Source organism: Nestor notabilis, unplaced genomic scaffold (genome assembly GCF_000696875.1).
Source record: "Nestor notabilis isolate BGI_N333 unplaced genomic scaffold, ASM69687v1 scaffold9332, whole genome shotgun sequence".
Taxonomy (NCBI): domain Eukaryota; kingdom Metazoa; phylum Chordata; class Aves; order Psittaciformes; family Psittacidae; genus Nestor; species Nestor notabilis.
The window spans coordinates 35,227-48,910 of NW_009916941.1; the positions used below are offsets into that span (position 1 = coordinate 35,227).

At 37.9% G+C, this 13,684-nt stretch overlaps 1 protein-coding gene across 1 annotated transcript in view; it reads right to left on the reverse strand.

Annotated features, from left to right (window-relative positions):
• FRMD3 (FERM domain containing 3) overlaps positions 1–13,684 on the reverse strand; it is a 77,014-nt gene that overhangs the window by 7,148 nt on the left and 56,182 nt on the right. The window contains exons 10-12 of the mRNA XM_010024838.1: positions 12,835–12,909; positions 12,206–12,274; positions 8,948–9,069 (exon numbers count right to left, since the gene is read on the reverse strand). Coding sequence (XP_010023140.1) covers positions 8,948–9,069; positions 12,206–12,274; positions 12,835–12,909 — 266 coding nt within the window. The remainder of the gene's footprint in view (positions 1–8,947; positions 9,070–12,205; positions 12,275–12,834; positions 12,910–13,684) is intronic.

Genomic DNA, 13,684 nt, shown 5'->3' on the forward strand with positions numbered 1-13,684 from the left:
GATACATCTGTCAACAGCTCAGAGAAAGCAGAGGAGCTGGTGAAGGGACTGCTGTGAGTCAGTGTCTAACATCAGGCCAAAGAGAGCAAGGCTGAAAATAGGTGGGCTCTGGTGTGAAAGCTTGGCATCCACAGGAAGGGCAAGTTGCTCATTTCAGCATCTCGGCTCAGCTCGGGGTAAGACCTCCCAGTGCGAGTCAGCGTTGTTCGGAAGCGGTATCAATCACAACAGGGTTTTCCCAAAGAGTTATGCTCCCTGCCATGAGTTTTGTACAAGCTAACTCCAGCCCTTAGTTTTCATATCATATCATGCTGATATACAGGCTTTATGCAACAGGAATAACATTCTAAAAAGAGTACTGCAAAATCCAGGGTTTTAAGAACTGATGTAGCCCCAGTGCACAAATCTGCTACTAGACTGCTATCATCTTAGAATCACAGAATCACCTAGGTTGGAAAAGACCTTTAAAATCAAGTCCAATCGTTACCCCAGGACTGCCAAGTCCATCACTAAACCATGTTACTAAAGGCCTCGTCTATACAGTTTAACCCAACATGGCTTGTATGTATTGGGAGCGAACACCTAACCCGTGAGGTGTAAGAATACAAAATATGTAAATATTAATGCTTTTTCAATATTGCTTTCTATTTTTGAATCTAGGGAGTTAGTTGCATTCTCATAGATGATATAGTTTCCCCGGAGTGGTGAATTCATAAAGCAAAGGCAAGCACCAGGAGCTGTTGCTGCTCAGAGATAAATCACTGCAAGAAGCAGTTCTCTCATAGCTGCTGTGTTTACTGCTTTCTGATTTTCAGACGCCGAAGGTCTGAGAATATTCAGGTCTTTGCACAACATTCTCAGTTAATTCTTCTATAAAGACTCATTTCTGAAATGAAGATTCAATACAAAGGCATGGTTTTTTACAGGTGCATGAAACTGAAATCTGTCAACCACATATACAAAAATATCAAAAGTAAACATTACCACAGAAAGCATGGAGAAACAATTTTTGAAATGTCTTAACACAGTAAGGAAACAGAGACATACGGATTGATAGAGGGACCAATCCATCTTTGGAAAAGGGATTTGGTATAAAAACAATTTAAAAAAAGCAAACAACAAACCAACTTAGTTTTGGTTGCTATCCAAAGCAATACTCAATACTCTTATACTCTTTGTTCCTTGGGCTGCACCCTGTTATATGTAGTGAAAAATAGATACATATAAGATTCCTTTCTCCACTGTACCCCAGTGGTATTATTCAGTATATTAAATTATTCAGTCTCCTGAAAAATTAAACTAACAAAGTTATGATCTGTCAACCCACTCAGCTGCAGTAAGATGCTAAACTGTATCCACTACTGTATTCAGCTGACATTCAAAATCTGCTATCAACCTATCTGCCAATTTAAGAACTACTGAGTTTCGACAGAAATTATCACAGTTTCAAAGCATTTCTCCACTTCAGTCCAAGAAAACTGCAAGGGCAAAATTTAAGTCACTCATTTTTTAGCAATTAATAAAAAATCCACAATTTACAAGATATTTCAACAAATGTCATTTAAGTTTTGTCTCATTCATTCCCCATTTGCAACTCTGCTCCTGTCAGTAATTCACCCTTATTCTCTGCTGTACTCAGTGTAACATTGTCATTCACAGGATAGTTACTTTCCAAGAGACCATTATTAGCACAAAAAATAGGAGAGGAGAGAGGGGAGAAAGGTTAGAGTAAAATAAAAGTAAATTTACCAGCCCTTCTGGCTGTAATCTTGGAGCCATGCCGCAGTAATCGAATGCACACTTCCTTGTTGCAGTGGTTAACCATCCGCAAATGAATGCTTCTCTTGGTTTGGATTTTTACAAGACATTTCACCATTTTGACTACTAATTCCTCGTCTCAAAGTCTTCTAAAGGCTCTATCCATACCAGCTTTGACCTTTCATTGGGTTCCCACTGAGTTCTAAGACATTAACAGTAGTCAGTCTCAATGAATCAAATGACACACTTCTAACATGGCCAACAGAAATATCCCAGTAGGGAACAGAACGAGAGGTTATTTTTAAACATTTCCAAATGCCTCATAACACACAATACAAACTTCCACAGCATCCATCTCAGTTAGCAGTTGCTACCATAACAGCTGAACCACACACACAAGCATAAAAATATCCAAGGCATCAAAACATAGCACTGTGAAACAAAAGGCCAGCATTTAGGATCTGTTTTTCAAAGGGTAAAATGACACTGTGGCCCTCATTTTTCTGAAGAGCTTCAATTTGGCTACTGGTGTCAGTTCCCTAACCACTGCCTAAAAAAATACTTGCATAAAACATATAGATTGAAAAGGAAAAAACCTAGGCTGTGCTTACAAACCTTAGTCACAAGGAAACCAGTAGATGAAGCCTAAAATCAAAGCTGACCTGCCTGTGTATAAACAAGAGAAGAAAATTCCTAAGTTTGGGGAAAATGTGTGTCTGCATATGTGCTCCAGTTCCCACTTGTGGACACCTATTAGACACATTTTGTATCCACCAGAAAGAAGTGTTCTTCAGAAGGCTGGGCACCACCCTGTCCCAGTCCTGCAGAGATATGCAGGCTCCTAAAAAAGGAATGACGCACATAGGATGGCTGATAACTTGCTCCAGCTGGAAGCTGGAATGTAACCATGTGCACAGCTTCATACTGTCCTAGCGGGAAAGGACCTTTTACTGGGCCCACTGAAACCACAGAAGAGAGAAACAGGAAGGAGTGGGCTTGTGGTGAGCTAGTCACTCACTTCCCATAATCCTTATCTTTAATATTTAAGACACATGTGCCATCTGAGTGTTCATTATCTGACATCCTTGTTTCCTCTGCACCATAAAATCAATGATGTGCATGTGAATATGTGGGAAAGAAGGGGGCATGGGAGAGAGTCCTGAAAATGTGTATTTTCACCAAGTGATTTCTCTCATGAAAAACATCTGCTTCAATGGAGCTTTGAGAAGAGTCTTTACAGTGGTTCCTCTGCCCTGCCTGGCCCACATAATATGAAAATCCAGCAGTTCTTTCTTACACATTCCCTGCAGGGAAAACACTCCTCCCTTTCTTTCTCTGCAAGCACTCTCAGGAAAGATCAAGTGGCCCTTTGCTTACTATCTCCATTTTGTCACCACTTCAAAAGTAAGATTCTGTCTACTTTTCTCATCTTTATTCTCACACCTGTTGTAACAGCCAAATGAGAATTATTAAAATTTCACTTAAAAGGGTTGAATCTTCACTTTTTACACAGCTACAAAAACTGGAAAGCACCAATTCTTACAAAAGTCTAGCCACCAACATGTTCAATATGCAAAGGAAAGTCTCATCAAGGACAGAAGTGTCAACTGGACAAGGCTGTGAATGATTTCCTACAGGAGCACATTCATGTGGATGAATAAACATTTATCATTTATGTTTCGTGTGACCATGCTCATGCAAAAAAGAAACAATCATGAGATTTCAAGTCACTGCCCACAAAGTATGCATACAAAACAGATTTATGTTGAAATCTTGCAGCCCTCTGTCTCTACCAATAAATCTCAGCAAGCAAGGCACAGGCTCTATCTCTTTAGAGAAAGACTGCTTGCATGATCTGACATTAGCAGCACATTCTGTGTAATGGCTTGAAGATGTTTTTCAGCAAAGATTTTCAGCACAAGAAGCCTGCTTCTCTGCTGCATTGCTGCCCAGAACATTCAGTGTGAAGAAGAGAGCCAGCAAGGCAAAGGCTAATTGGTTTTGCAGCTCTTATCACTGTCCCCCTTCCTAATTTGCTACTTTTTATAATACACAGCTGATGGGAACTGTGGCAGAGAGACCCTTGGCATTTATGAGAAGGCAGAAAGCAGCAGATGGTTAGGTAGCGCCTGTTAAAATCAGAAAGTATGGTTTATGAAAGCAAAACCAGTCACCTCCCCAAACCAGAAAACTAAAACTAAAAAACACTCCCCAAAACTAGCATACTTCCATCGCAAACAGAAAATTTCTATTCAAGAATAACAAATTCAATGTATTTGTGAAAAGGAAGTACATCACCTGTTTTCAGATTTTAGAAGTATTTTACCAAGGTGATGGGGGCAATGTTGTTTATTTTGTGACAAAAGTAGTGATCTTATTTTGTAGACACATGGCATGCTAAACACCTAGAAATCTGAGAATTTGTAACTGAGCTACAAAGGAACGCTGTGAGAGCTATTTGTTGTTAGCACTAGTATTATCTTGAACCAAAAGGTTTGTTTGTAAAAAAAGTTGTTTTCAGACCTTGTAGGGCTCAATTATATGGTCAGAGGACTGTAAATCCAAGTTCATTGAACACAGCCATGGTGATGCACTCAGCGATGTTAAGATCTCCTGAGGCCAGAACGCTCTCTGGGAGAGGCCCAGAAGCTTGCAAGACAAAGTGTGCGGTAGGGGGAGAAACTTAAGATACCAGATTTCATTTCATAAATAGAATAATGATCGATAAATGGGAGAATGATCTCAACATTTAAAAACTACCAAAAACTAGTAGAAAGTTACAGCTTGTCCTAAAGTTACTCACTTTGGCCTCTACTAAGTTTAATGGAATATTAATGGAGTATTAGAACAAATTATTTATCTCTACACACCAGAGGAATCTAAAAATGGAACTGGTATTTTATTTAGAAAAGCCACTAAGAAATCTGATGAACTACATATTACAGTGTTTGTTATTATACACACACCCCCCAGGTACAATCAGCTAATAGGAATATTGCTTCTGCTAATTTCACAGGGAAAGGCTGTTTGAATGTTATACGATACAAGAAGTTTCATGATTCTGTCTAATGTATTAAGATAAACTGTATCTCATATACAGTAGGTGTGATTTTAAAAATATGACTGTTGACAATCTGTGTATTAGTTCTACCCAGAGAAACAGTCAGCAGTAAACCTTTTTTTTTTCCAATAAAAATTAAGTGCAACTACGTTGAGATGTGCCAAGGGGAAAAGGTGGACTAGATTACTTGTAATAGTGTTCTTGCTGTACAAACATGACATGTGAACAGATACTTAACATTATTTCATATTTTGCAAGCATATTTTTAAATATTTGTTCATACTACTATTCTTAAGTGGCAAATCTTTCATGTGTTGTTGCCTCAGGTACACCCACAGAAGTTCCATATGCCTCTGCTCTACAACCAAAGCTTACACAAGTGAGAACTCACACACAGTCTGGTAGTAGCTGGTGTGTGTTTATTCCCATACATGCTTGTAAGATGCAACAAAGTCTCTGCAATATACAGTAAATGTCATTCATGCCAAATAATTGTCATTAATGCAATATTTCTTATATTTGAACAACACACAAAAATAAGTTTGCTAAAGGATAACAGCTCTCTGTATACAACTCAAATGCACAAGAATATAATTTCCTAAGAAAAACAAATTCTTAAAAGATCAATGAGGGCAACTAAAAAGTGTGTAACTCTCCAGGGAATTAAAAAAATTGAGGAACATGGATTTTAAACAGGAGAATTTAGAATAAATCTGTGCCATAAACTTTCTTTCTTCTAAGATATGGTACAATGTAAATCAATTAACTAAACTACTGACAAATGCTACTTTCCCTTAGGTTGCTCCAAAAGCAAAAGTCAATGTTACCAGGAAGATAATTCATGTATGAAACCTGAGCACACAGGTATCGAATAATGAGTTTTCATCACTTTGTCAAACCCATTAATATCCTCTCACTCAAGAGGTGTGGTTTTGCCTTTTTTTTTTTTTTTTTTTTTTAGTTCCCTTTTTTTTTTTTTAATTGAAATACTCAAATACATGAATCCCTGCTAATACCTGGTGCTGGGACATACAGACAATGATCTACCACATGCAAAACAATTGCCAAGTGATCAGGACAGGCAATCATCTGTCTCACCAAATCAGATGGTGAAATAAGGCAGCCATACAATTCTTATAGCAATACCAAAAAAATACAATGTGTTCAACTGCACATGGAACAAGGACCATGCAAAGGACCTAAGAGGACCATTTGGAAGGGTCTAATTTTGCCATCTATACCAAAGAGGAATTTTGCAATCACACTTCTGTATACATTTAAAACTTCTTTAGGTAGGTGCCTTCTATAGAATATCTTTAAGGTTCAAAACACAGAAATTATCTTCCCAAGCATTTCTGACACTCATACATGTAAAAATCTAATTCCGTGTGATAACCTTCTACACATGACAGTAATTTTATGGTTGCATCTTTACAATACCATGCCTCTTTTTTCTGGAGACAGGAATGGACATTAGTGGAAAACAAGTCAGTAGCAAGCAGTGTGAGAGCCTGAAGAATCTTAAGTTGTAGCAATAAAGGACTGAGAGATGACCAGCAAAAGCTAAAGCACAAGGACTTGAGACTAGTTTTTTAATTTTATAAAATATGTAACCCCCATTTTCAAGAAGGGGAAGGTGGAAGACCCGGGGAACTATAGACCAGTCAGTCTCGCCTCTGTTCCCGGCAAAATCTTGGAGTGGATTCTCCTGGAAAGAATGCTGAGGCACATGAAAAACAACGAGGTGGTTGGTGACAGCCAGCATGGTTTCACTAAAGGGGAAATCCTGCCCGACCAATTTGGTGGCCAGAGCAGATTTGTAAGATGGAATTTCATATGAGCTCCAGCTGTTTTTATTTTCCATCTGAAAGGATTATCCTAAGGAGAAAAAGGCAGGCTGAAGCTGCTAAAAAGCCCTGCAGACTCCTGTTGCCATCTTTGATGGCTTTGTCCCCTAGCAACTGTCAAATAACTGGCACAAAATCATGTGACAGTTTTTGTTAGTTGAGTTTCATACCACCCAGGTTCAGCCAACTCAGAGTTCATCTCTCCAGAAATTTCAGGAAGCAGAGGTATTACTCAAGACACTGAGGCCACCATATTTTTGGCCATGTTTTGCTCGTAACATACAAAGCCAATTTAAAATTCAGAACAAGTAAGTTTTGCTCAGTTAAAAGACAAAGTTGTGCATTCTCCTGAGTCTGCCGAAGGTATGCATATTTGATAGCACCATTACAGCCAGCCCTGCTAATATGTTGCTTGGGCCCACCTACACAGCGTAGTGGAGCACTCTATGAAGGTTTTGGCCACATCAGCAGCTGGAACATTGGTATGTACACAGCAGCACCCTGCAGAAGTATCAGCATGGGTCCTGGAAGCTGCATTAGCTAACCCACAGTGTGAAGGGACATCTGACCTAGGCAGGGCTGTACCACGCTCTCAAGAGCATCAGCATGCTCTTGAAAGCACCCCAGGGTGTCCACCCACACCTCAGACCCAGACATTTAGAGAGGTGCCGAGGCTGTTCACATGTGTAGCACACTAAAAGCAGTTTCCCAGTACAGTTCAATCAGTCCCAGGGCTAGCTGCTTCCCTTTTCCCTACTCCTGCTCCTGCCTTTGACCTTGCACAGGACTTCGCCTGATCCTCTCTGATAAGCCAATTTTAAGGTTGAGCCAGGCACTAGTGGGACATACTACAGTTAGAGGGTTGGCAGGGGAAGTGTTTTGTTTGGTTGGGTTTTTTTGATGTTTGTTTTTTTTCTCTTTTACTCCTCTCAGTTCACTCCGAGGTACAAGGGAGAAGACTGGATTGAATGCATGTGGGGAAGAGAGAAAGCATCAGTGTGAGAGAGCTGTGAGATCAGTTCAAACTGCAATTTGGTAATATAGCCAAGTTCGCTACAGGAAAATTCTGTAAAGGAGCTAAACACTGTTAACTTAGCAGCTGGTGGCATTTAACTATGCGTAACATTCTACGGGAAAACCGTCAGCAAATGTTTCTATTAAATTGTAGTAGTAATAAAGATCTAAAAGGAAACATGACTTTCAAACTTACATAATACATTTGAAACCAACACTCTCTGCAGAGCGTATAGCAACCACAAGTCAGCAGTTTCCAAAAATGAGTATCATTGCTTACCGCTTACACACAGTAAGTGTGGCAGAGCAGTCTTACAAGCAGCAAGCTGATGTCACTCTGCTGTGGTAGCAACTGCCTAGCAAGAACACAGTGTTGGTACTTTGCTGCCAGAAAGTGAATTCTCAGATACCGGTATTTCACAGCAGAGGAAAACAAGTAATTGTTAAAATTAACTACATGTTATGCAGCTCCTACTAGTAATTATAATAAACAGACAAGCTAATTCATCCTGTTCTTACTACATTCACTGTTGAAACTCAAGTAAGAACCACTGTTAGGTTTTGTTTGGTTGGCTTCCTTTTTTATTAGGAAGAATGCAGTTTTCGTCATTTAAGATGGCTAAGGTGTTCATACCATTCTTTGTAATGTCTAGATCTCAAAAAGATAGCTGTTGAATGTGATTTTTATGATATCAAGGAATAAACAAATACATGGAAAACCTTGCTCTACAAAATACATACAAGCTGATCTTCCAACGACATTCTTTTTGTCAATGGGATTAAATTAGCAGGGAACCTTTCCTTGCTGACCTCCAAATAACATCCCTTTTTGTCAATGGAATTAAACTAGCAAAGGGTTTTTCCTAACATTAGAACAGAAAGAACCTAAAAGTAAAGTGAAGCAAGAAAAACGACATACCTATCAGTAAGTTGCCAATTTTTACTCCTGAGTAACTGCAGTTACTATTTAGTAAAATGGTGCTGTTGAGGTTACTTACTTCCTGCTAAGCTCCTTTCACCTGACTAGCTAACAAAAGATTCTAAAACTGAAAGCTTAACAGCAGTAACTTTCCTCACAATGTATCTTGCATGAGGCTTGTTCCTTAAGCTAGTGATCATTTCTCAGTATGACATGCAGAGGCTTAATAGTGGACTCCTAATAGAAATTACTATAAATTTTTCATATCCCTGAGTCCGTAATATACCTTTTTCTATGTTTTATATCAAATACTGGTAGTGTTTGGCATGAATTGAGTAAGCGACTCACCTTCATCTAAAGGAACCTCTTCCTCCTCACAGGGTGAAGGAAGAAGAGGCTGTAGAGGTTCCATGTTGATTATGAGTTGCTTGTTCAAGGCGGGAGAGCTGCGACTCTGGGTAATGCTGGTTCTAAAAGAATGGGGAAAACAGCATCAGCTTATTTGCAAGGAAACAATTGCAGTCCAATATGTCTCACCGCAGACTCATTTTGCATATATTACACTAGGACTTGAACTATCATAACAAGCATTGCACGCTGAACGATGCTTTAAACCATGTTATGTTGAAGCCTCGGCAGATGTAAATCTTTCAACATTAGAAATGTAAGAGAAGGCTTTGTGCTGGTTTACTTCCTTTTCACAGCCTGATTCCTCTTCATCTTACATAGGATTTCAACATGTTGCTCCTTTCCATCCTGCACAGTACACATAAGTATTTGGCTTCAAGGAGGTGGAAGGTAAAAAGAATACAAAACATTTTCCTCATGTTGTCGCATTGCCTCCAGGACTGGGTGAAGGATTTTTTATGTTTTGAGCACTGCAGACTAAAGACTAAAGCAGGAACAACTGCATCTTCACTGTCTATCTCTTAACAGATAGACAGCGCTCTCATTCTCACGCATCCTAGACACTGTCTCTATGCCATGCCTCCAGGTGCTCAGGCTGGTTTTCTTTCTTGTCTTACTTGGTTTCAACAGGCTTTCCTGGTAGGAGATGTTGAACCTTCCCAGGGAAATTTGAGGAATGCTATTGATTCACTTCAGCCATGAGACTCATTAGACTAAAATCACATTACTGAAAATGTAAAATAGCTCTTTAGAATAAGTTATCTAAGACTTACATGATACAGGCCTGAAGCAAGAGTTCTGCAATAAATCTGAACCATTACAACATATTTACTTTTGATAATAGCAAAGATGAAATGGAAGAGGATTTGATTTTACTTCAAATGTACACAGGTACAGTGCTGAAGTTTCACAAAATGCATTTCAAGTTTTCACAGTCTCAACTTAAAATTACACATAGATTAACAAATTCAACAAAGTATCTACTGTAAGTGGTAAGAAGGGACTGTGTGTTGCTGAGGGTTTAGGTAAATTTGGGACACATGTCTTACTCTTGTTCACATTACATGTCATTAAATATTCCATGGGGATAAACAAGCTTTCTTGCTCAATTGCCATGATTCCTTGCTCATTAATGTATGCCCAAAGCTACTTATGCTCTCTTTTGCATGCTGTAAGCAGTCTCTAGTAACTATTGAGTTTTAATTTTCACTATCCAAGGAAGTATTTTAGAATACTGTAATTACAAGCATTCCAACTCAACGGTACTTCCAAAGGCTTGTTATGCAACCCCTGGATCTTTGTGCCTGCTGTAAAGAGCTAAAAAAACTAATCCAAAATAGAAGCTGTGCTCGGGAGCACACGCAGGGAGGGCTCCTACTCTGTACTTATTTACCAAGATTGCTCCTTCAGGCATGGTCTGGAAGCAAAATACTAAATCATTCAGTGTGTATTTTTCAGAAGAACTTGGCACTGCATTAATCTTGCACGACTACACACTCCAAGATATCTTCAGTCTGTAGTGCTTTGAGTGTGATATCCAAACACAAAGATACTGAACAGTAACCTCCTCACAACTGCATGTTTCTTTCTCAACGCAGCCATGGTACCACTGAACTGACTTTGAGGGAGACAAAACTTTATATATAAATACAATTATATACATATAAATACACATCAATATATACAAATAGGTATTTACCTTCAGTCATATTTCATCTAGAAATATGCATATGAAAAACTACCATTTCTCATCTCCAAATCCTCTTTCATAGAGTAACTTATTTCTAAAGTCTGCTTTCTTTGAGCTGAATATTTTCTATGCTTTTTGATGACTTGTGCTATTAGAAGGACAAGCTATCTGTCTCCCATTTCAAAACCTGTGCTATAAAAACGCTTAATATAATTAGACTTTTTCTTAGTCTTTCTAAGAAACTGAACTTAGAGCTGCCATAATATTGTAAATACAAGCATTTTAAGAGGTTAACCATTAAAAATATGTATTGTTATTTATGGGTGCTAAATACATACATCATTGTTCTACAAACTTATCTGCCCTCTGATCTGTTTCTTCACATACATTAAGAGTTTTAAATAATATGTTCAAAATAGTTTAAATACTGAAACCAAAAAAAAGTAAAATACAAGGCAAAAAAATAATCTTACATTAAATATTTTCTTATCCTATGGAAAACAGAAACCCTACAGAAAGTAGATAATAAGCTATTTCCTTATGTGAATAACTATTTTCATCTAAAATACATTTGTGGACCCAAGTAATCTACCCTGCCTCAGTGGTATATCTATATTCTGCCTTTTATGTTCTCAGTTAACACATTCTAGACTGTCACTTACCTCATTTTTAAACGTAATCTGAAAAAGTATGTTCAAAAGCATCCTGCATGTCCTTACTGTTAATTACATTATAGGGCTAGCCAAATACTTAAAAATATTTGCTGCAACTATATTCCTACCCTCTACTAAAGATAATCCACTTTTCTCTCAAGTATGGATGGAATAGTCATATTCAATTAAAAATAAACCAAACACACAGGCGAACCCTTGAAAATACCACAATAAAAACAGGGATATGGTTGTAGAATGTTCAGAAAGTTAAGTAACCTTTTAAAAAGGTCTTTAAACAGTTTTTTCCTGCTGCCTTTTTTCTTCTTTTCTGAAGGACTTTAATTAGGTTCTTGTCAATTTTCATCATCACGAGTAATGCTAGAAAGCATTACTTTGCTTGCAAAGTCTAGCTGCTTATTTTTAACAAGCCAGATTTTTCTCTGAAACAAAAAGATTCTCTGATCTTTTTCCTCTTTACTGAAAGAATTTCTTGTTTTTTTAATTTGAGTGCGTTATAAAAAACTATCAAATATACTTTTAAACATGCCCATATACATACACAGAAAATTTCAAAATCAGGCAAGAACTAGGAATGAAAAAAGAACATACTTTTCTGTCAGGATCATGTAATAACATTGTATGTATAACCTAGATAACAATATAAGCTACTTATATAACTTATTGATTAAATGAAGCTTCACATATAGCTTCACACATATTTCCCAAGGCTTTCATACCTCATTGTGGAATCTTAGAATGACAGCCATTACACCTTACAGTAAAGGAAAGAGAATTTCCTTGTAGAGAATAATCCTGCTTAGTCCTTAAACTTTAATATCAAATGTCAAGACATACCTGTGAACTTCAGGAGGTACCCTCTGGATTTTAGAGCTTGCCTCCACAACCTCTTTGGCTACTTTTCCGCTGCATTAAAACACGAAATACATATTCAAGGAAATGCCAAGCACTATACATACATGAACAATTAAGTTACATTCAAAAGTTGAAAAGAAAAAGTAAAAAAAAAAAATTAAAAAAAATCGTATGTAGCGGAAATACAATGTTTCAGATTAAAAATGCTGCTGACCACTTGTCTCCAAAGCTACTAAGAAAAAGCAACCTTTTGTAGTAGCACGCCAGGTGTGATTGGACTGTCCCACTACTGGCCCCTGGTCCATAACTGCCCAGTTACCGGGGGCACACAGTCTCTGACCTGGTCACACACACTTGTTTTTACAGAAAATGCAATGAAAGTGGAGGCCTGTTCTGGTGAAACTGATCTTTGACAAAAGTCTGCCAGAAGCCTCCGGTTTATTTACTAAGTGATGCTAAAGAGATAACAGAAAATCTTTCGAATCCTGACTTGAATGAAGTGTGAATGGATCCTCAAGAATGAAAAGCCTTCAATTTGCCATGAGTAATTACAGATGTTTTCTCTTACTTTCTGAAATGGTTCACCATGAAAAAGAAAAGCAAACACGCACCTGTATCGAAATCTACTGCCTTTAAAAAATATCTTGCTGCTGGACATGGTCTTGATCTGACTGGATTTTGCATACCTTGAAGAAAAATCATAGAGTCTGTCACATTTTCAGCACAGAAGGAACCTGATAAGCAAAACTGAACAAAGCAAACTAAGCTTTGTTATTTTTAAAACACAAAGTAGTATTCAATAATTGAGCTTTCCAACTTTTTTTAAGCCTTTATACAAATTAAAATATAAAGCACACATATAACAATTCAGACAGCATAGAACGACTGAACATGAACCAAGTGATTACCTGGATAAGAAAGCAAGAAAATTAAATGCAGACACTTGCTGCATCTCTAGGGATTTTCATTCACAGGATGAAGGAAAGACTGTGATACATCAAAAAGCCCCTAGGACAAGTTTGCCCTAACACCAGCTTGTTTGTGGGAAGATATGGCTATTTCCACTTTCCCACTAGTAAAATGAAGGCATCATAAAGAAGTAGTAATGCTTCTCTCCTGAAGTAGTTGAATTTCTCCATACAGTCAACTTCTTAGTAGCCTATATCATATGCTACTGTTTCTCTAATCACGAAGTACGGCTACCTTTTATCACAAGGATCATGAAAGAGCACCTAAGACACACCATCTCCTTGATGTTCTCTGCCTTCAAAGTGGCAAACTGATTTTGTCTGGAATCTCTCATTCCCAGATCCTAATAGACAATCTTCTGTGATCTGTATCTACTTGAAAATAATCACAACAGTCAACCCTGAGCCTGGATTGAGATAGGACTTAAAACTCTGCTTTTCAAGACATGCCAACTGAAGATGACCTTATTTTAAATTCAACATCTCAAGCTCT